Below are 26,468 nucleotides of genomic sequence, written 5' to 3' on the forward strand. Positions count from 1 at the left end.
CCTCACATGCCCAGACGAGGGAAGGCCTTCACATTTGCAATGACTTCACACTCAGCCAAAAGTAAACATGCTCTCCGCTTTTTCCATGGACAAATCCTAACCTCAATTTGCCAGGGTTGGCCTCTCTGCAAATCAAAATGGAAAGCCGCCTTTCCCAAGAAAATAAAACCGTTTTAACTCAATAATACCTCTTGGCTGAAAAAGGAAAACTTTCCTAAAAGCTTCCTAGAAATTATTTATCATGCCATCGTGCAGAAATGCTGCAATCACGCAAGCAGGCCCCACCAATACAACACAGACACTCAAAATACACATGACACACGATCCAAGAACGCCCGCTCCGGCAGACACCTGCACTCAAGACTCAGGCGGCGCATTTGCTGCGCTGCGCGGGATCACGCACGTGGGCAAAACGAGCCCGCCACCACCGAGGCCTGATTGGAATATTCTTTGTGAAAACACCCTGTGATAAGCCAGGTGCTGATTTGAATAGAGAGCAAAATGGCCCCGAAGATCCGAGCTATTCCACACTTGGCTCCTGTGAAACACGTATCTCTCTTCACTTGCACATGCCAGTGTGCTCCAAGCACAATTTTCCATCAAGTAGTAAGAAGTCGCAGAGACTCAAGACTTACCAAGTTGGAGTTGGTGGCATTGGAGTCATCCTCTGGGAAGGGAATGTAGATCGCTAAGGCCACACAATTGGCAAAAATAGTCAGCAAAATAATTATTTCAAACGGTCTGAGGAAGGAGTTAAGGAAGTGAATGGCACAGTTAAGTGAAACAAACATGCATCTATATATTTCTTTAATGAATCAAAGATTCGTAAGAATTTCTGTTTAAACAATGCATTCCAAGCCCCTTGTATTCTGAGAAGAAACACATGCCTTTTTAAGTGCTTCTAGTGTGGCCCCGCCAAAATTTTTTCCTAATATGTCAAGAGCGCTGGAGGCCAGTCGTGTGCCAGAGTAAACACAGATTTCTAAAAATGTCTTCCCCTTCTTTTATTTATTCAGATCGCACTTGACTTCATTTTCCCTCGTGTGTGCTTCAAGTGCAAGGGCCGTGCTGGCCCTAGGAAGGGTCTCCCAGCACCTCATTTCCCTGAGGCTCATCAGGGGGCCCTAAGCAGGCCTAGAAGGGGACAGTGATGGAATGAGGTTTTTAAGGGATGTAGCCTTTAATGGAACTTTCTAGATTTTACTTTTCAGTCTTTGAAAGTGAGGTTCAGAGTGTTCTACGTGTTGGAGGCTCGGGACCTCCCCCCACCCCCCCCACCCCCGGCACACACACACACAGAGTACAGCAAGCTGCGTGCTGTGGATTCAGAGAGGGCAACCTTCTCGCCCCGGCCGCAGGTTTAGCTCCACGTGGGACGCAGGCACCCAGCTCTGCGGAAGCCCTGGCTCTAGCGTGCAAGGCTCAAGGAGCTGGTTCTCCTGGCTTGTAGACTGATGGTCTAGGGTCCAGAGAAACAGCCCAGGGCTGACGGCACCACCAGCAGTGCGTACTCTAAGGTTCCCATGTCATGACATCTTCATGGTAACACCAAGGCTGGTCACACCCACCGCTCAGCAGTGAGCTAATGTGACACGGCTCCTCCACTGAGACCCGCCCCATACTCACTACTGAAGCCAGAACAAGGAACTGCACAGGAAGACCTAACCTATGCTCCCACGCACTCTACCCCACTGCCAAGTTCCTAGCATCCTTTACGGAGTCTAAATGGGAGGAGAGAGACAGAGGAGAGACATCACCGGGTGAAGGGATCAAGCAGAAGTGACAAACTGGAAAACAGAAAGAGATTCTAAAGATTTTTCTGATTCAAGCCTCTGAGGCCCACAGAGACTAAGAAATGTCTCCAAGGCCCCACAGTGGGTGAATGGCCATCCAGTAAAATCAGATTCCCTGACCACCACGTCCAGTGCCTCACCTCATACCAGGGTGGGCCAGGGCAGAGCTCAGCAACTAGGATCTGGGTGATTAACCTTCATGATGGGTCCCCCAGAAGTCCCAGACACAGCTGAGGTGACTGGTAAAAGGTGTCATTGTCTACCTGTGTCTTAGGACCTACAAGATAGCCTATAGGGCTGTCCCAACCTGCCCCCTTTATACACATGGACAGAGCATCTGCCAAAGACCCCCCCCCCCCCAGTGAGCAAGGTGCACAGATGGACACAGGACCCAGACCAAGCAATGGGCTCATCCCTCACAGCCTGCTGCCCTGAGGTGGCCAGGAGCCAGTGGCACTGGGGACAGAAGCTGATGGACAGAGGTGACAGCAAGGACAGGAGCCATCACTCATCCGGTGTTCTCATTCAGGCCCTGTGACAACTGTACTCCAGACACCTACCATGGATGAACAGTGAGTCCCACTAATACGGTAGGAAACTGAGGCACAGAACGGTTACACATTAATGCGTCCACTGTCAAAGAACTGGTGCTTAGGATGGGACCCAGATCCGGGAAACTGCCTAAACAGTCAACGTAGAGGACCACGGTGCGCTATCTACCCTAGCGGGGTTAGCTCTCCTATTGCATCTCCTCTTCCTTCCTAATTCTGCCCCCACCTCTCAGGATGGTGCCCTCAGTCCAGGTTGCTCAGCTCCATTCTTGCTGCATTATGGTGCCCTGTTCATTCTTACGATGCCCTGTGGGGAAAGGACCACAGGAAGTCAGCTGAGCCAGCCATCCGCTCTTCAGATGTCACCACACTCTAACCGAGGCAGACTAGCCTGGGGTGTCTCAAGGGCTGACGCCCACTCCCCAAAAGGCAACTAGCTTATCACCTTACACTAGAACACAGACCTGACCCTGGAGCACACCATGTATAAAGAAGACAACCAGGGGCTGGGGAAATGGCTTAGCCGTTAAGGCGTTTGCCTGTGAAGCCTAAGGACCCCGGTTCGATTCCCTAGGACCCATGTAAGCCAGATGCACAAAGGGCACATGTGTCTGGAGTTCATTTGCAGTGGCTGGAGGCCCTGGCGTGCCCATTCTCCCCCACCCCCCTTTCTCTCTTTCTCTCTCACAAATAAATAAAATATTGGGAAAAAAACTTATTTTTAAAAAAAGACAACCAGGCAAATAGGAATAATCACAGCTGAGAACCAGGAGAGCCCAGGGGAGCCCAGTTACTCATGTCACCCCAGAAGGACCAGATCGTCTATGAGACGGCCAGGTTCCACCTTTTCAAGAGCTGACTGGTCATTACACTCAGCTAGCAGTCTCCTCACCTGAGTTCTAGGATTTCAGTCCTGTCTGTCCCTGAAAACACGAGAGTTGAATCATCGTGTACAACTCATTTCATTCCTGATGAGAGTCTGGGATAGACCAATATGTCTTTAAGACCTTTTCCAATCTAATCCCATGATGCTCATATGTTAAGGGCCTACGTCTATAGTGAGAGCCCAGGCTTTCAAAGTCATGTTTTCTGAGGGACCCTGCACTGGCCTCGATATGCCCTAAGTAGATCTGTGTTTATGCTAGACAAAGCTCCCAACTTTGGCTAGTCTCACCTGGAGAGCTTTGAAAACTGCCTGCATGGGGCTCAGACACCGAGAAGTTGATAAAAGTTTCCAGATAATTCCAACACAGACCCTGAGCGGAGAACCTCTGTGCTCCAGCCCAGAGCCAAGAGCCAGGCCCACTGACCACCGTGCTCTTATACATCTCTTGGCCCTTTCACCCTGCAGAGAGGTGAGCTCTTGAGCCCCCCTAGCACCATGCCTTAGGAAGGAAAGAAAGTTATGAAGACTCGTACAGTGATGAGCAATCCCAGGTAAGCTCAGCTAACAAGCTTGTATTTCACACTGACCATGCACTCATTTTCTCTAAGGTCTCTTATGACAGGTTGAATATTCCCTCTCCAAAATGCCTGAGACCTGGGAGTGTTTCAGTCTTCAATTTTCTTTGGATTTTGTGATATTTGCGCACACACACACACATAAGAAACCTGGGCTGGAGAGATGGCTTAGCGGTTACGCGCTTGCCTGTGAAGCCTAAGGACCCCGGTTCGAGGCTCGGTTCCCCAGGTCCCACGTTAGCCAGATGCACAAGGGGGCGCACGCGTCTGGAGTTCGTTTGCAGAGGCTGGAAGCCCTGGCGCGCCCATTCTCTCCCTCTCCCTTTATGTGTCTTTCTCTCTGTGTCTGTCGCTCTCAAATAAATAAATAAAATATTTAAAAAAAAAAAAAAAAGAAACCTTAGTGGTAGGACCCAAGTCTGGACATGAAATATACTTATTTTCTACACATACCTTATACACACAACCAGCAATATTTCTATTCAAAATGAAGACACACTACCTGTCACATGAGGTCAGGTGTCACATGAGGCAACCCGTCACATGAGGTCAGGTGTCACATGAGGCAACCCCGTCACATGAGGTCAGGTGTGACATTTCCCCACTTGTGGCATCATGTCAACATTCCCAAGTTTTAGATTCTTTGGAACAATTCAGATGTCAGATTTTTAGATTAGGGCCATTCGAGCTGTATATGAGATGGTGAGTGCCCGGGGGAGAGGGGTACTGGTCAGTTTGAAATATCAACAAATTCCCGAGCATTGTCCTCAGAGACGGTTAACTCTTGGAGCCTAGGGAAGGGCCTAGAAGTCTAACTTGCCCAGGCGCAGCGCGACGCCTGTGTGTACGGGCTGAGCATTGATGATACCAGTCCACAGCTGCTAAGCTCTAGGTGCAGGACCTAGAAACACCCCCCACCCCAGCCCAGAGCCCAAAGGATATTTCCATTCGACGATGCTTATACACGCCCTCCTGATGGGATTCTTCAAGGTGAGGCAGAGCAGGGCGCGGGGAGGCCGGGTGGCGGTCGTGCCGCCTTGTTTCTTGGGTTTCCCATACTGCTGCCGCTTCCGCTGTGTGGAGCTGACTGTGGAGATGGTCGTGTTGGCAGCACTGCCCATCAACTTCGCCTGCCGGGCAGCATCGATGGCCGCCTGCCAGGACAGCGCTGCCCCGGGGGTGGGGATGTGCTCAGGGGCAAGCCCCGCAGCTGCGTTGGTATTCATGTTGGCATGGGCTGGCCGTGGGCTCCCATAGTTGGAACCTGCACCAAGAGAAAGGACAACAGTTAAGGCAGTGGGAATAGGAACTCTAGGGACACATTTTTTTTTATTCCCAATGCAATTTTGTAATAAGTTTTTTTTTTTAAATAAAAGGTCTTCTTTCCAGCCACCGGGTGGTAACATGTGGAAACGCCAGTGTACAATGCCAAGAAGTGAAACCAAGAAATCTATGTGGCTGAGTGACCTCAGACGTGTCATTCTCCTCTCTGGTGTCACTGCTTTGTCTCAGGGAGACAAGAGATGAGACCTGCGCCTTGCAGTATGCGTGGGACTTTTCAGTACTGGGCTAGGGAGAAAGGAAACTTCAGGAAATAAAAAATGAAACTGCTCAACAGCTATGCCTTCAAACATATATGTATAAAGAACGCCCAAAGGAAAGGATGTTAGATAGAAAAGAATGGCTGTGTAAAGAAAGTAAGGAAGAATGGGCTGGAGGGATGGCTTAGCAGTTAAGCGCTTGCCTGTGAAGCCTAAGGACCCTGGTTCGAGGCTCGATTCCCCAGGACCCACGTTAGCCAGATGCACAAGGGGGCACACGCACCTGGAGTTCGTCTGCAGTGGCTGGAAGCCCTGGTGCACCCATTCTCTCTCTCTCTCTCTCTCTCCCTCTCTGCCTCTTTCTCTCTCTGTCGCTCTCAAATAAATAAATAAAAATAAAAAAATTTAAATAAAAAAGAAAGTAAGGAAGAAAACCAGGACAAGGTCCAGGGATAAAAGAGAGTGAAAAATGAATGAGTGGGTGAGTGATTATAGGGTATTAGTTCACAAACTGACAACGCCAATATACAGCCCATTAAAGGGCACAGCTCACTGATTGTGTCCTCAGATCTGCAAACATGAGCGCAGCCACAAAGCGAGGGAGTCAGAGCAAAGCAGGGTTTCCTTTCACCAGTGTCATAACTTAGAAGTTGAATTTCCCCCCTACGAGGCCCATGCGTTAACAGGCAGGGTCTCTAGGAAGACACTATTGGGAGGCAGCAGAACCTTGTAGGAAGTCTTCAGGGCACGGGAGTTGTCACGGAAGAGGACAGTGGCATCCCAGGCTCTTCCTCTTCCTGAGGGAGGCGAGCGCTTTGCCTCCGCTGTGCCCTCCTATCAGGATGTGCTCCTCTGCCCCAGACCCACAGTGATGGGTCCATTCGATCATGGATTGGAACTCCAAAATGGTACACCCCGAAAGACCTGTTTCTCTCTGTACGGTGACCATCTCACTCGTTTGTTACAGCAATGGAAGGCTGACCAACACAGTACGTCAAACCCATCTGCATGGTGAGTGCTGAATGGGGGGTAAGTCTTTACATCAGGTGGGCAAATTCTTTGACACCTAACATCCTTCTCATTAAGAAGATGTAGCCCTTCCTCTTGAGGTCGGTTGGCCTTTGGTGACTGATAAAACCTAGCAGAATGAATATCACGTGACTACCAAGGTTAGGTTTAAAGCAACACCATGTCGTAGCCACCTGATGGTGATTCTTGAAGAGGCCATCCACACGGTGAGGGAGCCAAGCTCCTCAGAGGAACTACACGGAGGGGGAGATTCCTGGTCAGCCCTCAGCTGTAAAGCTGCCATCTGACTGTCACATCATGAGAACGCCTATGCCGGAACTACGCCAAGCCAAGGGTTTCCTGAATTCCTGACTCAGAAACTATAAGAGACAAGGAGGCACTTATAATTGTGCATCACTTGGTTTAAGGGTAATGTGTTATATAGCATTTAACATCCAGGAAACGGAGCTGTGTGTAGCAAATGCTGTAGACAGCTTGGGTCAGAGGGCACTGTCAGGAGGAAATGTGATTAGAAATTGGCAAAATCCTAGCAGTTAAGGTGTTGGCCTGAAAAGCCAAAGGACCTCTGTTCAGCTCTCCAGGACCCACATAAGCCAGATGCACAAGGTGGTGCATGTGTCTGGAGTTCATTTACAGTGGCTGGAGACCCTGGTGTGCCCTTTCTCTCCATCTTCCTCCTTTCTGTCTCAAATAAATAAATATTAAAAAAAAATAGGGCTGGAGAGATGGCTTAGCAGTTAAGAGCTTGCCTATGAAGCCTAAGGACCCCGGTTCAAGGCTCGATTCACCAGGACCCACGTTAGCCAGATGCACAAGGGGGTGCATGCTTCTGGAGTTCGTTTGCAGTGGCTGGAGGCCCTGGCACATCCATTCTCTCTCTGTCTCTTTCTCTCTCTGTTGCTCTCAAATAAATAAGAATAAGCAAAAAAAAGTTTTAAAAAAACATAAATAGGACTGGAGGAATGGCTTAGCGGTTAAAGCATTTGCCCGCAAAGCCAAAGGACCCAGGTTTAATTCCCAAGGACCCACATTAGCCAGATGCACAAAGGGGCACATGCATCTGGAGTTTGTTTGCAGTGGCTGGAGGCCCAGGCACATCCATTCGCTCTCTCTTTCTCTCTCTCTCTCTCTCTCTCTCCCCCTCTCAAATAAATAAATAAAACAAAAATATTTTTTTTAAAAATCAAACCAGGCATGATGGCACATGCATTTAATCCCAGGATCGCTCTGAGTTCGAGGCCACCCTGAGATTACATAGTGAATTCCAGGTCAGCCTGAGCTAGAATGAGACCCTACCTCTAAAAACAAACAACAAAAAAAATCAGCAAAATCTAGCAGGGAGGTGGGGGGGGGGGCACCTGAGTGCAGACGGCCATCTGCTCTGGCTTAAAGCCAGTGAAACCATGAAGACAGACCCAAAAACACAGCAGACGCCCTCCAACCTGGTGAGCCACATGCCTCACCTTGGAGTCTGTGAGGTTTGCCAAATGATCACCTCAACCTGTCACCTCCCAGAGAAGATACATGAGCTTGACAGCTGTTGTTACCAGTCACCTTGCCAGGTGCAAGAGGATTGAGAAGAGCCACGGGAAGTGGGATGCTACCGTGAGAAGCGAAGGGCAGGGAGGGGCTGGTGCTCGGGACATAGCAGAGGACGAGCAGCAACGCAGCTGCACCCGGCCCCTCCCCAAAGGGCTTCTCGCTCCGAGCACACACGGTCCTGCCAAGGAGCTGCTGAGCCCAAAGTCTGCCCTTTCCTCACCTATGGCTTCCCCCATCCACTGGTAGATGCTCAGTGCTGACCACCCCCCCCCAGCCCACTCTTATGTTGGGCTCATCCTTCTAGATCTGAGCTCTAAGAGATCTTCGCTTCCCGTGTGACCTTAAAACTTGCCATTCCCTGCTCCATCCCTATCCGCCCCCCAATAGCCTGTGCAGAGTACATTGCTTAGCTTAGCCCCATCACACCCCTGAGTTCCAAGACCCTGTTAAGGGCACACAGCCCAGCTTAGTCCCAAAAGCATGTCAAGAGCCCAAGGCCTAGCTGGGCTTGTCGGAAGATCCTCACCCTAGAGTTTTCCCAGAGTAAAACCTCAGTACCACGGGATTCCTATAGACAGTCACGTCTGAGGTGTCTTTAGTCTGCACTACACTAGGTGAGGCAGGCGTGGCCTCCGGAGGTTAGCCTCCACAAGGGCTGTCCCTCCAGGCCGAGCATAGCCTTCCCTTTTCCAAGCCATTTTCCTTCACTGCTTAGCATCTGCTCAGCTGAGTTGGACCTCTGTTTCATGCAACCAAAACAAAACAAAAACAAAAAACAACCAACATGCTTGTTTAGAACTCAAAGCTTATAGCTGCTAGATTCCAAAGTCTAGGTCGTTCCCATCACAGCAGTGAGACCATAATAAATTTCAACCGTTACCCTAAAAATGCCAGTGAAGGGATTTTGAGACTTCTCTGAGCACAACAGAAAAGCTTATCATGACAAATTAGCATTGCCTCCCAAGGTCACAGAGGGTGGGAAATGGAAAATACACAGACACCACATACTTGCTACCCACTGGATACCAAGGAAGCACATCAGGTCTCCTTTTGTACCAGCTGTCAACGGCCACCTGCACTACTGCCATCTGGTCCCTGTGGCAATAGACTTCAGCCTCACTCCGCAGGGCTTGGAAAAAGTGCCTCTGCTGTGTCCACTTCTTGGCCATACCCCCCAATATGCTCCTGACTCTTGCCTGACCACACATTCCCTTCACCTCCTCCCTCTCTCTGCCCAGTAGCTCCAGGCAGCTGCCGTGCCTCAGAGGCAGAGCATATTATCCAGAATATCAGGATCATGGAAAAGAGACCCTTCCTAGACAGAAGTGCCCAGTCACTGCAGCCTGCCTGCTCTCACCATGGACATTGTCAGCATAAAGCAAAGAAGGCTGGGACGCGGGCTTTCTCATAAAAGCCCAAGGGGGCAGGGCGGGCGACTGGAAGATGGCTTAACAACGAAGGCACTTGTCTGCAAAGCCAAAGGATCCAGGTTCTATTCCCCAGGACCCAAAAGTGGCACATGCATCTGGAGTTCATCTACGGTGGCTAGAGACCCTGGTGTGCTAATATTCTCTCTCTCTCTCTCTCTCTCTCTCTCTCTCTTTCTCTCTCCTTTCTCCCTCTCTCCCAAATAAATAAATAAATAATCATAATAAAAAAAAATTCAAAACCCAAGGAGGAAGCCGAGAGTGTGGGGGTGGATTCAGTCAAGGCACCTGAAGCAGAACTGCTCGCTTAAGCTGCAAGATGAGTGTCTACACCCAACACACAAGCAAACAAAGGAGGACATGACTCGTTCATGTCACACCATGAGACAATGGAAGATTTCTACAGCCCTCGGGACTCCTGTGAACTGCCGGGCTACACTGTCGTCTCCTGGGCTTTCTCATATGCTCCGCACACATGCACACGTGTGTGCCCACAGGCACAGTGACACCACACACACCGCCTCCTGGGCTTCACGGACCTTAAGCAGAGGGCATACCTTTCCATATTGAATGGACAGTATGCCCATACTAAAAGCCCCCGTGAGGACTCTCAAGGCACCTCCCAGGTGGCGCATAGTGAAAAGCACCCCTGTTCCCACCAGGTACAAAAAGTACAAAGTGACCGTGTCTCCACTCTTACTTAGCTCACCAGCATGGGCTGGAAGGTTACTCTGCTCCATTCATCCTACAGCGTACCATCTTGGCTTCGTGATAAGACTGAACCAACGGGCTGGAGAGATGGCTTAGTGGTTGAGGCACTTGCCTGCAAAGCCAAAAGATCCCGGCTCGACTCTCCAGGACCCATGTAAGCCAGATGCACAAGGGGGCGCATACATTTGGAGTCTGTCTGTGTTGGCTGGAGACCCTGGTGCACCCATTCATGTCCTCTCTCTCTCTCTCTCCCTCTCTCTCTCTCCCTTTCCCCACTCTCAAATAAATAAATAAAATATATTTTCTAAAAAACTGAACAGACGGTTTTAGCTCTTGGACTAACTACTTTCCCTCACATCCATAAAAGAAATCATATTCCCCCGTCAGTCTTAAAGGTCCCAACTGTCAACACACGGCAAAGCCTCACACTAGACCCGAGTCGACAGCCTGCATCCCGTTCTCACTAGCTGCACAGGCTTATGCCAAGCACTTCCATGGGCTTTGTTGGGACAACTCTTGGGAATCTCCAGCATACAAAGCACATCCACTTCCACAAGGTATCCTCTGCACCCTGAACACGAGGCAGGGCATCCCTGAGCAGGCTGTTGCTGCGTCTAGAGCCAAGAGGCAGTTCTGATGGCCTCACAGGCTGACTCCCAAGTACCCTCCATGCAGGCCCTTCTTTATCTTGGGATCGCTTTCTAGAACACTATGATCTTTGTGGAGTAACTATCTGGAGACACCACATGTTAACAGGCCTGGTGTTGCGGGGGGGAGCAGGATGCCAACTTCTCCCCAGCCAGAAGACAAGAAAACAGCTGTCCAGGGTCATGGCTATAGCCTCGGATGGATCAAGGGCATCACAGCTGGGCGCACACAGGAAGGACCGGGTGTGGGCTCTGGGGATGCACCTCAAAGCCGCCTTGATCTCAGCTTCTCCAAGTCCCTTTTCCTCCTAGACCTGAGCTCGGGGTGTGTCACCAGGTGACCCACAATGACGGCCACAAACCCCAATAGTCAGGAACCTGGAGTAAAAAAAAAAAAGAGTCTGGACCCAGGGTAACACCGTGAAGGTAGGACAGGCCACCGTGTTTCCCTGAGGGCTTCTGTTTGCACGAAATAACCACCCAATGCAGGGACCAATTTTCAAATTATAAGGCTGATTCAAAGCTCTGCCTCTTGGCTGCCAGCTGAACTGATGCCACGAGCTAAGTCTGCTCTGGCTCCATTCTTCCCGGGCTATCTCCACGGATGCTCTCATCCCTCACCAAGTTCCAGAGTGGCAGCTCGGCTGGCCAGGCCACAAGCAAACAGGTAGGAGTGCCGTAGCAGCAGCTTCTCCCAGACCTGAGAAAACGATTCCCCCTTGGTCAAATGGCTCAGCTCCCTTGAAGACAGCTGTACCCCCCCCCATCGACTGCACAGAGGCGCTCCTCTTCTCAGGGGAGCTGGGACCAACTACTCAGGCCCACAATATGCTCCCCTACAAGGGGGCCCAGTGAGGAGAAGGGTGCAGGCTTCCTCAGTCACCCTTAAGTACGGCTTTTCTTAGGGACAGAGAAGGTGTTCAGTGATGAGATACTGAATGTTTTTCCCCCACCATCCAGAAAATATTCAACATCTATTGCCAATGGCAACGGTAGGATACGCATAATTGTTGCCATGATTTGCTCCCTAAGCGTCCTCCAAAGGCCTCTATGCTAAAGATTTGGTCTTCATCCCGCGGACGCTGTTGCTAGGTGGCGAACCTTTAGGAGATGGGGCCCAGTGGGATAAATCTTGAATCATCTGGGGAATGTCCTTGGGCAATACTGAAACCCCATTCTTTCCATCTTTTTGTTATCCAGTCACCATGAGATAAAACGTTTGCTCAGGCCACAAACTCCAGTCATGACCTTGTGCCTTGCCACAGGTCCAACAGCGATGGGAAACTGACCATGGGCTGAAACTTCCCAAGCTGCGGGCCGAAGGACCCCTCTACTCCTTATAGGCACACGGCCCCAGGTACTGTGTTGCAGTGACACAAAAGTGACTGGTACAAAAGCAGATCACAGGCAAATGCTAGTGACCCTGATGGAGTCTGCTTTTCCAGTTTTTCGTGGATGAGGTGGGTGGGAAGGGAAGCTCTGAGGAAAGACTGGTGAACAGTGATTTCTGCCTCCCATGCCGCCACCACAGGGCAGGCCCAGAAATGGTGCAGGAGGCCCAACCGTCCTCTCATTTCCAAGCTTCCCTATCCCGAAGCCAATCTCCACTTGCGGAGACCTTTCAGAACCATGTATCACGAGTCAGGCTCTCATTCTCCTACTTAAATCCCTCAAAACTCCAAACCCATCGCCATGGTCCCTGAGCCGTGGGTAGGGCTGGCCCAGCTCCATGTCTCTGAGCTCACTCCATGCCTCTCTTGGCCTGGTCTGGTTCCATCCAGACGTCGTGGCCGCTTTTCATCCCTCAAACACGCCTGGCTCTCGTGTCCACCATGTAGAATGTTCTTCCCTCTGTTCTTTGCTTGGTAATTCTCTCCCATGCTTCGGGCCCAGGCTTAAACAAATCCTCCTTAACACTGCTAACCCAAGGAAGTAGAACTCAACCAAAGGCTGCCAGAAGTCACCTCCCCTCCCTCTTCCATACCATCCTTCAGTAAAGATGCCCAGACCCTGAGAAACATCAAGGGACCCTTAATGAGTCCCAGATGGGGAAAAATTGTGACGTTTCAACAGCATGACCTGTCACTGCAGTTCTCTGCCATGAACAGAGCAAGACTCTCCTTATGAACACCTTGGTGACTCAGAGAGGAGGCAGCTTACCCCAGGAAGAGGAGAAATGCAAATGAATAAATGTCCTGTCCAAGTCAAAGGCAAACCCTCCTCTCAGACCAGAGTCACCTAAGACCCTTGAAAAGGCCTTCTGACTTCCGCATCTGTCATCCCACCATGGTGTCAAGGGCCCTACATTTCCCCCTAAGGAGAGCAGCATCTAGCCAGAAACAGGAGGTGCACTTCACTGAACCACAGCAGATCTAGTAACTCGAAAGCAGAGGTCCCTGTCCCCCACCCACCACACACATACACACAACTGGAGAAGAACCTGTCTCCTGGTCTTGGATCAGCCAAGACTCTGTCCATCTCCAGCTTAGGGATGCTCAACCGCAGATGGACCCAATGAGCCGTGCAAGGGTCAACCCATGACAGGAGGCGACAGGCAGATTGGCCAACTTGGCACCTCCTCCAGCCTCTGTCTACTGTTTCCCTGAACTGAACTGCAGAGACAGAAATCTGAGATAAATCTCAGGCTCCCTGACGCTGCAATTCCCAACGCAGCGCTGGAACCAGCCAGTCAAAACCTGAACTGAAACCCAGCCAGGTGGGGCAGGGAAGCATTCATCGGTACAGGGTTGGCCAAGCCCTGCTTGATCCCTGACCTGTGGGGAAAAAAAGCCATGTACTCCCTAGAGCAGGCCTTAGCACTGGCCAGCAGTTCTTCCAGATCCCTAAGAAAACCTGAGTCACAGTTCCTTCAACCTGCTGTATGATGCTGTTCTGGACATTTTTCCTGTAAGCCCAGCCCAGAGTCTATTCCCCAAACCCTTCCAAAGCTCCTCAGTTCCTCTATTAGGTTCCTTTCTTCCTAAGATGGATCCAGCAATTTGACCAGCAATATGCTATGTAATACATTGCATCTATATATAAATGTATATATACAATGTTGTTGTGTTATCTGATTTTTGTTTGATTTTTTTTTTAGACAGGGTCTCACTCTGTCTGGCCTGGAACTCACTATGTGGCCCAGGATAGCCTCCAACTCAGGGCAGTGTTTCAGCCTCAGCCACCTGGGTACTGGGATTTTAGCACAAGCTACAATACCTAGTTCCAATGTAACTTTTTTTTTTTAAGCAGTGGAAAGATGGCTGGAGAGATGGATTCATGGTTAAGGCACTTGCCTGCAAAGCCATAGCACCCATGTTCGATGCCCTAGGACCCACATAAGCCAGATGCACAAGGTGGTGCACATGTGTCTGGAGTTCATTTGCTGAGGCTGGAGGCCCAGGCATACCCATTCTCTCTCTCTCTCTCTCTCTCTCTCTCTCTCTCTCTCTTTCTCTCTCTCTCTCTCCCTCTCTCTCATAAACAAAATACATTTAAAGTAGTGGAGAGAACATGGTGAGTTGGGAGACAGGAGTTAGGAAAAGAGATAAGAAAAATCTTGATTTCAAACTGAACAAAAGGAAAGAAGGGATGTTAAGGGACAAGGGCATCTGTGGTGTCTCCCCAGCTAGAAGAACCGACGCTACTAAACACAAGACCTGTGTGTGGCAGGAGGAAAGGCAGTGGAGACCCTGAGCCCTTCCTGCACCACATTAACCAAAAAAGCGGGTTGAGCTGCCAGCCCCCCGTACTTTCCAAGCCCCAGTACGCCAAGCCCTAACAGGGAGCCCACGGAAGGCATGCCATCTGCTCCTGACCAAAGCCAACTTTTCACGGCTAGAGAGCCCCAGTCATAATGCGGTTTCACCATTGGTGAGTGACATCAGTGAGCAGGAGGAGGAAGAAAACAATCTGACAGATGCGCACGGCTAAATCAGAGGCTTCCACCACTGAGCGGAAGCCCCAATAACGGTGACATCTCTCTCCCACCTCATCCAAGGCGTGGAGGAGACGGAGATCTCGACCCCTGGCTATCTGCACTAAAGGCACCAACCACCACCTGGTGTCAGACTTATAGTCCGTCCCCCCCCCCAGGAAGTCACTACTGAAACCCAGCCTGCGCTGTGAAACAATGAGGGTGTCGCTGCCTGGGGACAGACATCATCGGGCCAGGAAAGCTGAAAGTCCTTCAGCTTAGCTGGTGTCTCAGCAGCCTGGCACAATTCCGAAGCCCAGCAGAGCTCAGTCTCCACAGAAGCCTGAGCACAAGTGGCAATTGGTAGGCACCCAGCACATGGGCGGGGGGGGGGGGTGGGGTTTGCAGGAAAACCTCACGGATCGTGAGCCACGTTCAAAAGTGTCTGGGAAGGAGCCGCCAGGGCAATGCCAAGGAGTCTTATAAACCGGTGCGCCTGCCTTGTCCAGGTGTGTCCGTCACTCTGTTAAGCGCATGACTGCTTCCCCCATCAGAAAGAGGTCCCGCTGGCATCGTACTCTCCAGAACCCAAACCAGCCTGAAAGCGTGGGATGTGCGATAAAAACGTGAAGGGGCAATGAATCCAAGCTCCAGACACAATTGTCTCTAGACTTTTCCCCTCGTGTTAACCACTGACCCCTTTGCCCCATGACACAGGGGTCAGGCTGAGGGTACGTGCCTCTTCCAACCTCAAAGGAAAGGAAAGAGCACCCTGCCAGGGCGGTTGTCAGGGCAGCCACCTTCCTGGCTGCCACCTGGGAGGGTGGGCTAGTAGGAGACCACTGGGCTAGCCCCTGCTCACCCTGCCCGTTTGCGGTCTCCGAATGAGGTGGGCAGGGTATTTGTGGGAGCCAGAAGTAGCCTCTTGAAGTCCCTTTTGTCCCTCTGAATGCCCAGTCCCATGGCCCTGAGTGACTCAGCAGAAAATTCACAGACTCCACAGACCCCAGCACCTTGGGGCTGCCGGGAGCGCTGGCATTAGTGCCACCTCGGCTCCCGCAGCCTTGCCTTGCCCAGTAGCTGAGCCCCGCACTGCCCAGCACCTCCTCCGCGGGGCCAGAGGCGGCGCAGTCTGGTGGGCTGGCTGCAGGGAAACAATTTAGAAAAGTTGATGAGTGTCGCTGAGAAAAGTCTAGCGCTGGAGAAGGAGCTCAGTGATTTAAGGTGCTTGCCTGCAAAGCCTCAGAATCCAGGTTTGATTCCCCAGTACCCCACATAAGCCAGATGCTCAAGGTGACACATGCCATCTGGAGTTTTGTTTTCGGTAGCTAGAAGCCCTGGCTCACCTGTTCTCTCCCTCTCTCTATCTCTCTCTATCTATCTATATATCAAATAAATATTTTTTTAAGAAAAGAAATACCTAAGCAAGGCATGGTGGCACACGCCTTTAATCCCAGCACTTGAGAGGCAGAGGTAGGAGGATCGCAATGAGTTCGAGGCCACCCTGAGACTATGTAGTGAGTTCCAGGTCAGCCTGGGCTACAGCAAGACCCTACCTACAAAAAAAAAAGAAAGAAAGAAAGAAAGAAAGAAAGAAAGAAAGAAAGAAAGAAAGAAAGAAAGAAAGATCTAAATACGTAGGGGCTGGAAAGATGGCTCCGCGGATAAGAAACTTTGCTATGCAAGCATAAGGACCTGAGTTCAATCCCCAACAACCATGTAAAAAGCCAGGCGTGGCTAACATGTGCCTGTAACTCCGGCGCCGAGGGGGCTTGGAGGCTCCAATCACCGGGGCTCACTGGTCAGCTTGTCTAACTGAAAAGCAGTAAGCTCCAGGTTCAGTGAGAAAGCCTATCTCTTGGGCTTGGAGAGATGGTTTAGTGGTTATGGTGCTTGCCTGCGAAGCCTGAGGGCCCAGGTTCAACTCTCCAGAACCCACATAAGCCAGACACACAAAGTGATGCGTGTGCACAAATGGCACTTAAGCACAGGGTGGCACACACATCTGGAGTTCGTTTGCAGTGGCTAAGGCCCTGGCATGCCAATTCTCTCTCTCTCATAAAATATAATTAATATAATATAATATAATATAATATAATATAATATAATATAATGAAGCCTATCTCAGGGAAATAAAGCAAATGAGTGACAGAGGACAGTCAAAGTCCTCCTCTGGCTTTTGTACATGTGCACATGGGGTGTGTGCATCTCCAAACACCACACATGCATATACCACACATACTGCAGGTGTGCACACACACGGACACGCACACGCAAATAAATAAAACCTCTAGAACAGCCTTTCCTCTCCAAAGCCATCCTAAAACACAAACCCAGGACTCAGTCCAAGTCATTCTCCACAGTGTGAGATGATCCCTGCATACCCAAAAGATAGGATTTTTAGAAAGGCTTAAAAATTGTATTTGGGGGGGGGGGCTGGAGAGATGGCTTGCCTGTGAAGCCTAAGGACCCCAGAGCGAGGCTCGATTCCCCAGGACCCCACGTCAGCCAGATGCACAGGGGGACACATGCATCTAGAGTTGGTTTGCAGCAGCTGGAGACCCTGGTATGCCCATTCTCTCTCTCTTTCTCTCTCTCTCTCCCTCTTTCTCTCTGTCTGTCTGTTGCTTTCAAATAAATAAAAACTAAAAATAATTCTTTTATATTTTGGGGTTGGAGTTTGGGAGATGGTTCAGCAACTATAAGTGCTTGCTTGCAAAGCCTGCCAGCCTTGGGATTCAATTCCCCAACACCCGCACGAAGCCGGATGCAAAGCAGCACACGCATCTGCAGTCCCAATGCATCCGTGACAACGGGAGGCAGAGCCAGGAGAATCTGAATCTCCTGAGCCAACGAGTCTGACAGTCTGCGGTCTGGCAGTTCGTCTGCAGTGGCCAAAGACCTCGTCTCAAAGAAGGTGCAGCACAGGCGCCCAAGGCTGGCCTCTGACCTCCACAGGAGCGCTTGTGGGACGTGTGCCCCCAACACACACAAATAAATAAACACATTTTGAAAAAACATCACATAGTATAAAGTAATTGTTCACAGAATATTAAAAACTCAGGGCTGGAGAGATGGCTTAGTGGTTAAGGCGTTTGCCTGCAAAGCCAAAGGATCCCGGTTCAATTCCCCAGGACCCACGTAAGCCAGATGCACAGGGGGGCGCCTGGAGTTTGTTTGCAGTGGCTGGAGGCCCTGATGTGCCATTCTCTCTCTCTCCCTTTCTCACTCTCAAATAAATAAATAAAATATTTTTTTTTAGGGCTGGAGAGATGGCTTAGCGGTTAAGCGCTTGCCTGTGAAGCCTAAGGACCCCGGTTCGAGGCTCGGTTCCCCAGGTTCCACGTTAGCCAGATGCACAAGGGGGCGCACGCGTCTGGAGTTCGTTTGCAGTGCTGGAAGCCCTGGCACGCCCATTCTCTCTCTCTCTCTCTCTCTCTATCTGCCTCTCTCTCTGTGTCTGTCGCTCTCAAATAAATAAATAAAAAATTTAAAAAATATATTTTTTAAGTCAGTAACAGAGTCATACACACACACATAAAATAGGGCCTCAATTATATGAAAGGTAATTTTTTTATAGAAGAAAGACTAAAAGGAAAGACATAAAAAATATTATTAGAGGGAACTGAGGAGATGGTCCAGTGAGGAACGCACTTGCCTTGCAAGCATAAGGACCCGAGTTCAGATTCCTAATATTCCTAATATTCACATAAAATACCAAGCGTCTATAATGTCTATAATCCCAGAACTGGGAAAGCAGAGACAGATGGATCCTCAAGTCTTCCTGGCTAGTCAGGGCTTAGTTAGAGACCTTGCCTCAAAAAATAAGATGGAAGTTGGGCGTGGTGGCGCACGCCTTTAATCCCAGCACTCGGGACGCAGAGGTAGGAGGATCACCGTGAGTTCGAGGCCACCCTGAGACTACATAGTGAATTTCAGGTCAGCCTGGACTAGAGTAAGACCCTACCTCAAAAAAAAAAAAAAAGATGGAAAGCAACTGAAAAAGACACCAGATGTTGACCCACACATGCATAATCTTGAGATGCTATTATGGTTCAGATAAATGTTCCCCAAAGATCCACGTGTTGAATATTGTCACAGCCAGTGGTGCTATAAGAAGGTGGGCCCTTTAAAAGGTAGGAGCTGTGGGGCTGGAGAAATGGCTTAGTGGTGAGGTTGCTTGCCTGCAAAGCCTAAGGACTCCAGTTCAATTCCCCAGGACCCACGTAAGCCAGATGCCCATGGCAGCGCATGCGTCTGGAGTTTGTTTGCAGCGGCTAGAAGCCCTGGCATCCCAATTATCATTTTCTCTCTATCTGCCTCTTTCTCTCCTTTCTCTCTCTCAAATAAAGAAATAGATTAAAAAAAAATTTTTATAAAAGGTAGGAGCTGTGGAAGGAAGTTCAAACACCAGGAATGTGCTCCTAAAGGAGATATGGGGACCCTAGCCCCTTCTTGTCTTATTTTTCTTTGCTCCGCAGCCATAATGAGGTAAGCAGCCTCTCCACCATGTGCTCCTGGCATGAATCACACTGTGCCTCCACAGCTCCTAAACAACGCCATGGCCTGAGACCTGTGGATCCCGAGCCAAAATGGCCCCACGCTCAGGCCCCTGACCCTGCCAATTATCAAGTGATGGAATCTTCAAACCTCAGCCCAGCGCTGGGTAAAGCAGGAGTGACGATGCCTCCCTTGCAAGAGAACTGTGAAGACTACATGAGAGTGTTTCTGAACATTGCACCGAAAGATCAACTGCTATTAGTAAAACTCACCCCAGAGAGCCACAGAGAGATCCTCAGGGCACCAAAGAAGAATAATGCCAATCAGAAAAGTGGAATAAATATGAAAGCTGTTTTATTTGTTTTTAAATTAAACTTTTTCCCTAAAGCTCATCCTCTGGGTTAAGCAACCATCTCTTAAAAACTTGCTGAATTAAGGGCTGGATGGATTGCTTAGTGGTTAAGGCATTTGCCTTAAGAGCCAAGAGACCCAGGTTCAATTCCCCAGGACCCAAGTTAGCCAGATGCACAAGGGGGCACATGCATCTGGAGTTCGTTTGCAGTGGCTGGAGGCCCTAGCATGCCCATTCATTCTCTCTCTCTCTCCCTCTTTCTCTGTCAAAAAATAAATAAATAAGTAAAAATAATTTTTTTTTTAATTTCTGCATTAAGCTGGGCATGGTGACACATACCTTTAATTCCAGCACCCGAGAGGCAGATGTAGGAGGATTGCCATGAGTTCGAGGCCACCCTGAGACTACGTAGTGAATGCCAGGTCAGCCTGGGCTACAGAGAGACCCTACCTCAGGGTGGGTGGGGGAGGCCGCAGTCCACACACAAGGATTAATGGCACAGTTTGTGAGAATTCCGAATACAGACAGCTCCAAAGAACCGACAAAACGATGCTCCATCTCCCAGGAGCTTCCTAGGGAAGACTCTGAAACATCTCCACTACCAGGACTGCACGGCACCTGAGGGAGGGTTTCTACCCCTCACCCTCACACCCTGCAAGATAAGCAGACACAAACAGAGCTGCAAAAGCCTGCTGGCCCTACCACCAAACGCCTCTCGTTCTCACTAGGCAGGAAAAGGAAACCACATTCACTTCTTCATCCCCGTTCCAGGCCATTTCATAATGATGCTTTGAGCAAAGTACAATACTCCTGTCATTTACAATAGCTAAAGCCACTCATCTCATTAACCCCCACCCCAAACCTCTGCCAGACGCAGCAGGCAAGGTGGAAAGCAACCAAAACATACCTAGGCCTCTCCTGAGGCCACCACCGCCTGCCTGGTGAATAGTAAGCTCTATATAGATTTAGGGCTGTCCAGACTCTTCTCTGACTGTGGTAGAAGCTTAGAACTCTGAGTTCCCAGTCCCAGCTCCTTCCCCTCTGTTGTGTTCACTGAAGCGAGTTCCCTCCTGCGCTCTCCTCTTCCCTTCCACTTCATTTTCTCCATCTTGAGCTCACCTGGGTCATGGTTTACTGCAGAGCCCACAAAGCCACAGGAAGCTTGCTGCACTCCCACTAGGATTCCTATCATCAGCATTATAAAGTCACAGCAAAGAAGACCAGGACCGTCATATATGTCTAGTTGGCAGTGGGAAATGGTGCAGCTACTGTGGAAAACATGAAAGTCCCTCTCCCCCGCCCCCTCAAAAATAGGAATCATAGATTCAGGTGTTTCCTAGCCACTGACAACCTACTGGAAGCCAGGCTCTGTCCTGGGTGCTAGGGATACAAAGACGATCATACCATGGCCTCAAGGACTTCAGAGCTTAAAGCAACTACCCAAGTCAGCGTTTAATAACTGGGTAAAGATTTAGAGAAAGTGCTGTGAATAATCAAAAAAATGCGCTAAGGCCTCATCCAAAAATAACACAAATTATACAGGTGGCTGCCTGCGACAGTCATGAATGCTACTCCACTGCTTTTCTTCCTGGATGAAGCAGGAAAGAGTGGGAAGAGGCAGGTCAGGTCACAGAGAGGGGAGAAGCCCAGAGACAAGCCGCTAGAGATGTCCCAAAGCCAAGGATGGTTCATCTCCCAAGTAGAGCACACGCCTGGGGGAACCGGAACCACGCATAACTAACACTCATATAAGTCAGCTTTGTTTGCTTTTAATTACCCACCTACCAAGATTTCCAGTTTGCTTATTTTGGGTTATTATTTTCCTTCCAGGGATTAAAAAAAAATTGATATCCTTTCTTAAAATTTACATATCAATTAGTGTATGACTCAGTAATTCCACTTGTGTGCATATACCAAAAATTATTTTTTAAAAAAATTTTTTTAATTTATTTATTTGAGAGCGACAGACACAGAGAGAAAGATAGAGGGAGAGAGAGAGAATGGGCGCGCCAGGGCTTCCAGCCTCTGCAAACGAACTCCAGACGCGTGCGCCCCCTTGTGCATCTGGCTAACGTGGGACCTGGGGAACCGAGCCTCGAACCGGGGTCCTTAGGCTTCATAGGCAAGCACTTAACCGCTAAGACATCTCTCCAGCCCACCAAAAATTATTAAAGAAATCAGTGTTCATAATAACATTATTCACAAAAGACAAAAACAAAAAAAGAGCTTGACCCATATGTTCACCAAGGATTAAGAGGGCAAACAGCCTGTGGCATACACTGGAATATGATTCAGTCTTAAAAAGGGAGGAGAGTCTGACATATGCTACACCATGCTGGAAAACATGATGCTAGGTAAAACAAGCCAGGTATAGTAGAACTAACATGGTAGTGTTCCACTTCTGAGGTGCCTAGAACAGTCTAGAGTGCAGAATGTAGTCGGGGCCGGAGGGTAGGATAAATGGAAAGCTCATACACAGAGTCGTGGCTTCAGATGGAAAAGCTCTGGAGATAATCTGTGGCTCACGACCTGATCAAGCCACTGAACCTTACACTTTAAAAGGGTTACGTTGAGCACAGCGACACATGCCCTGTCGTTCCAATACTCAGGAGGCCGGAGCAGGAGAGTTGCAAGATCAAGGCTAGTCCGGGCTATTTCAGTGAGACCCTAGCTCAAAGGAAAAAAAAAAAAAATGTTAAAACTATAATTCTGTGTCATATGCATGGATTTAACTATAACAAAAATAACGTGTTTTTTTTAATTTTTATTTATTTATTTATTTGAGAGCAACAGACTCAGAGAGAAAGACGATAGAGGGAGAGAGAGAGAATGGGCGCGCCAGGGCTTCCAGCCACTGCAAACAAACTCCAGACGCGTGCGCCCCCTTGTGCATCTGGCTAATGTGGGACCTGGGGAACCGAGCCTCGAACCGGGGTCCTTAGGCTTCACAGGCCAGCGCTTAACCGCTAAGCCATCTCTCCAGCCCGACGTTTTTTTTGTTTTTTGTTTTTTATTATTATTATTTATTTATTTGAGAGTGACAGACAGAGAGAGAAAGAGACAGATAGAGGGAGAATGGGCACGCCAGGGCCTCCAGCCACTGCAAACGAACTCCAGATGCGTGCGACCCCTTGTGCATCTGGCTAACGTGGGTCCTGGGGAATCGAGCCTCGAACCGGGGTCCTTAGGCTTCACAGGCAAGTGCCTAACTGCTAAGCCATCTCTCCAGCCCAAAAATAATGTTTTTAAGCCAAAAAGTGTTGCACTTGACGGGGGGGGGGGGGGGGGGACTTGTAGAACATCCTAAGGAAGGAAATGTGAGGATGGAACTGCCCTTGGGAAAAGGAACAAGAAGGGGGGAAGCTTCCCGTCTAAAGACGCACAAGCCATCCTTCTGGTAGGGATGACAGGGGAATCTAGACCAGTGGAGAAGGAGATGAGGGGCAGGCCCAGTCTCTGCCCTTCATGAGCACTTCATCGGAGCTCTCAGTACTAACACAGGCCCTCAGAAGGATGCAAAGAATTCTGCTCATAAATTGCTTCCAAATATCAAATAAATCACACACGCAGATGCACAAACATGCCTTCACAACTGAGTAAAACCAGACTCATGGCCAACCAAATTCACCTCGTTTCCGCAAGCACCATTAAATACCAGGCATCAGCGCCTCGGCTGGGAGAGACAGGGGTCTGATCAGCCAGACCAAACCTACACCTCCCTGACTTCACTTGAGCCCAAAGCCACCTTCGGTACAGCCACTTTGCAGCTCTGGCTGGCCCACAGCAGGTGCCAAAAGAATACAATCACATTGCCGTATGTTCATGGATTAAAGTTCTATAATAATCACAGTCATAATAATAGGAGGAAGAAGAGAAGAAACGCCCGTTCAGCTCAACATTCTGAGAGCATAAAATCAGGAAACAGGTGACATCACTGTCATTGCTGACAGCGCGCTGAGGCAGACACACATGACCCTGTCCAGTGAGATCCAGGCTAGTGTCTCCTGCCCTCCAACTTCTCTGGCATGCAAAATCCAGGGTCTGATGGATGCCATGTGTTTGATTGTCAACTTGACAGGATTTAGAATCATAATAGGAGCAAAACTTTGAGCACGTCTGTGAGGTATTCTTTAGATTATGTTACATGAAAATCCACCCTCAATGAGGGAGGTCCTGCTGGGATTGAGCAGCAGCACCCTCCTCTCCCTCTCTCTGCTTCCTGACTGTGGACAGGATGTGACCAGCTGCTTCCATCTCCTGCCGCCATGCCTCCGCTGCTTAATGGACTATGCCCTCGGAATAAACCTTCCCTTCCTTATGCTGTCTCTTGTCACAAGAAAGTAACGAATGTATCACACAGCTCAGGAAACTCTTGTGTGTTCTCACTCCACCCACATACGTCTCCTATCCTTTCTAGACCTGAGCTGCCCTTTCTCTTCCTTCGTTTTTCCAGGTACTTTCTGGATCCAGCCATATCTGGCCCTTCTCCTCCAACAACCCTTTCTCCTTGGAAGACTAAAGTATCTGGTGGCTTCATCCTTCGGTGTGGCCAAGGCTTGGGACAATGGAAGCCACCAAGAGGGCCTTTGAGATTCAAGTCCCCAACTTAGGCCAAGGGCACGCCACTGCTACCCAGCTCTTCTTCAGGCTGAGCTGCTTGGAAATTCCAAGTCAAAAATCTGAAAGAAGGGAGAGGTGAGAACAGGCACTGTTGAGATGAATCTAGGGGTGCAATGGCCACTACTGCTCTTCATCTCAGAACAGCACCAGAACTCACACCGCAGAAGCCTATAAAACTTTGTCTATGTTCCTTTCCTCTGGCTACAGTGGCTACAGCCCCCTGCTAATCAGGAGGGCCATAGTCTTTAAGACAACTTGGATCTGATTTTGTCCTATGAAGACAGCAAAAGAAACATCAGGCATGTAGCATGTGGGATGTGGAAACTTGGACTTTTAGGGGGACAGGACTACAAATGATAATGTCAGCCACCTCCCCAAGGGGAGTGGTGAAAGTCACAGATGAGGATCACATAAAGCCCCAAGGGTCCGCCACTTGCTGGCCCTGCAGCCCACGCACTTTGCTAAAGAGAGTTTGAAGACGCTACAAGCCCTTGCAATGCAGTGTCTTCCAAGGCCGCTGTGGGCCAGCGCTTGGTATTGCTCTGTGCGGTTGAAAGTGGCTGAGTTCGGGGGCTCCAGAAATGAAGGAAAACTCAGAGAAGGCCTGAGCTCAGGTAGGCCTTTTGTGTCCCAACAAGGACCAGTCCAGTGTTAACTGCCACCTCACATTTTCGCTGGGGCACACGTGGTTTCAGCTGTCCCCACTCGGGAACACTCCCTCTGGAGTCACTTTTGAGCACAGCTGGGTACCTAGATCTCTTCCTCCCTCTCTGTTTACGTGACTCTGAGCAAAGCCAACTCTGCCACGTGCCAAGTCATCTTATCTACAAATGCACACTGCCCTGGCATTCACAGATCCCAGAATTCCAATGTTGGGGAGGGCAGAAAAGCTTACAGTTCAGAACCAACATGCTACCAAAGGAAATCAGCCTCCCCAGATGGATCTGGAGGTCCCTCCCTCACTCCCACCCCTTTACATGCTGATACCTAGTTGACTTTGCGAAGTCCCTGCTGAATGTGGCAGGTACCTCCTGGGAGGTGTCTTGAGGCACAGGACTCCCTAAAAGTGAAGGGCAACACCTGGCATTCCTACTGCACCCAGCTTTAAACAGCACTGATACACAAGTGCTCCCCGGCCCTCCCTGGGGGTTCCTTTCAGGAGCACCACCCAGTGGAATCAGGATTGCCTACTCTGTGCACCACAGGAGGCTGAAGATGCCCTTGCTTTCAGGACAAAGCACAGAGGACTCAATACAGCCTTGGTTCTAGCACTCGAGAAGCTGGAAAAGGGAGATATGACGTAAGCACACAACAAAGAGACAGGCTGCTTTAAGGAAGTGTGGATGGCGGGAGGTGGCTGGAGAGATGGCTTAGTGGTAAGGCATTTGCCTGCAAAGCCAAAGGACCCTGGTTTGAGTCCCCAGGACCCACGTTAGCCAGATGTACAAGGGGGCGCATGCATCTGGATTCATTTGCAGTGGCTGGAGGCCCCGGCGCACCCATTCCCCCACCCTTCCTCCTCCTCCTTTCTCTGTAAAGAAAGAAAAAAAGGAAGGAAGGAAGAGTGGATCTGTGGCCAGCACTCAAGATGCCAAGTCCCTGCCTTGACTTTCCCATGGAGCCAACCACAGCCTAGGAACTGTGAGAGACACCGCTGTGCAAGGTAGTCCCCTGCTCCAGGAGCCACGGCCTACTGGGAAGGACCTGTCACAGCTGCACACACACACACGGGTGACTACCCATCCAGGGACCTTGCTCTTTCAGTCTGTGACTAAATTTGGATCTAAAACCAAAACAGTCAAGGCCAGATTAGCAGGAAGGTTAGCTCTAGGCAGGATGGCTTTCTGAAGCTTGGTTAAAACAGAGCTCGGAACCATGCCCTCTCCAAACTGACCCAGCACCTGGGTGCCTAGCTGCTTCCTCCTCACCACCCATGGCTCCCACACCCCACTGCCAAAGGCCCTAAGTTCAGGTATGCCTTTGAGTATGTGGGGGGGGGGGAGTATGTGGTGTGGTGTGTGATGTGTACAGACATGTGTATGTGTAGATGTGCCTCATGTACATGCATGCAGAGGCTCATCGGTCTGTTTTCCTAAGACAGGGTCTCTCCCTTAACACTAAAGCCAGTGTCCATCAGCAAGCCATAGCAATCCTCCGCTGTCCCCTCCCTACAGACTAGGGTGACAGGTGCACCTGGCCATGCCCAGCTTTTGCCATAGATTCTGGGGAGTTGAACTTGAGGATCTCCAGCCCAAGAGGCCTTAAGCAGCAAGCATTTTTAACCGCTGAGCCATCTCCCCAATCAGCATGTTCAACTTTTTTTTTTGTTAAGACATAGTGAGAGCGAGTAAGAGAGAGAATTGGTGCACCAGGGCCTCAGC

At 49.8% G+C, this 26,468-nt stretch overlaps 1 protein-coding gene across 5 annotated transcripts in view; it reads right to left on the bottom strand.

Annotated features, from left to right (window-relative positions):
* Cacna1c (calcium voltage-gated channel subunit alpha1 C) overlaps window positions 1-26,468 on the bottom strand; it is a 669,544-nt gene that overhangs the window by 593,315 nt on the left and 49,761 nt on the right. For all 5 annotated transcript variants that reach the window (XM_045137293.1, XM_045137289.1, XM_045137291.1 and 2 more), the window contains exons 2-3: window positions 4,748-5,069; window positions 636-741 (exon numbers count right to left, since the gene is read on the bottom strand). In XM_045137293.1, coding sequence (XP_044993228.1) covers window positions 636-741; window positions 4,748-5,069 — 428 coding nt within the window. The remainder of the gene's footprint in view (window positions 1-635; window positions 742-4,747; window positions 5,070-26,468) is intronic.

The sequence above is a fragment of the Jaculus jaculus genome, chromosome 18 (assembly GCF_020740685.1).
Source record: "Jaculus jaculus isolate mJacJac1 chromosome 18, mJacJac1.mat.Y.cur, whole genome shotgun sequence".
NCBI lineage: Eukaryota > Metazoa > Chordata > Mammalia > Rodentia > Dipodidae > Jaculus > Jaculus jaculus.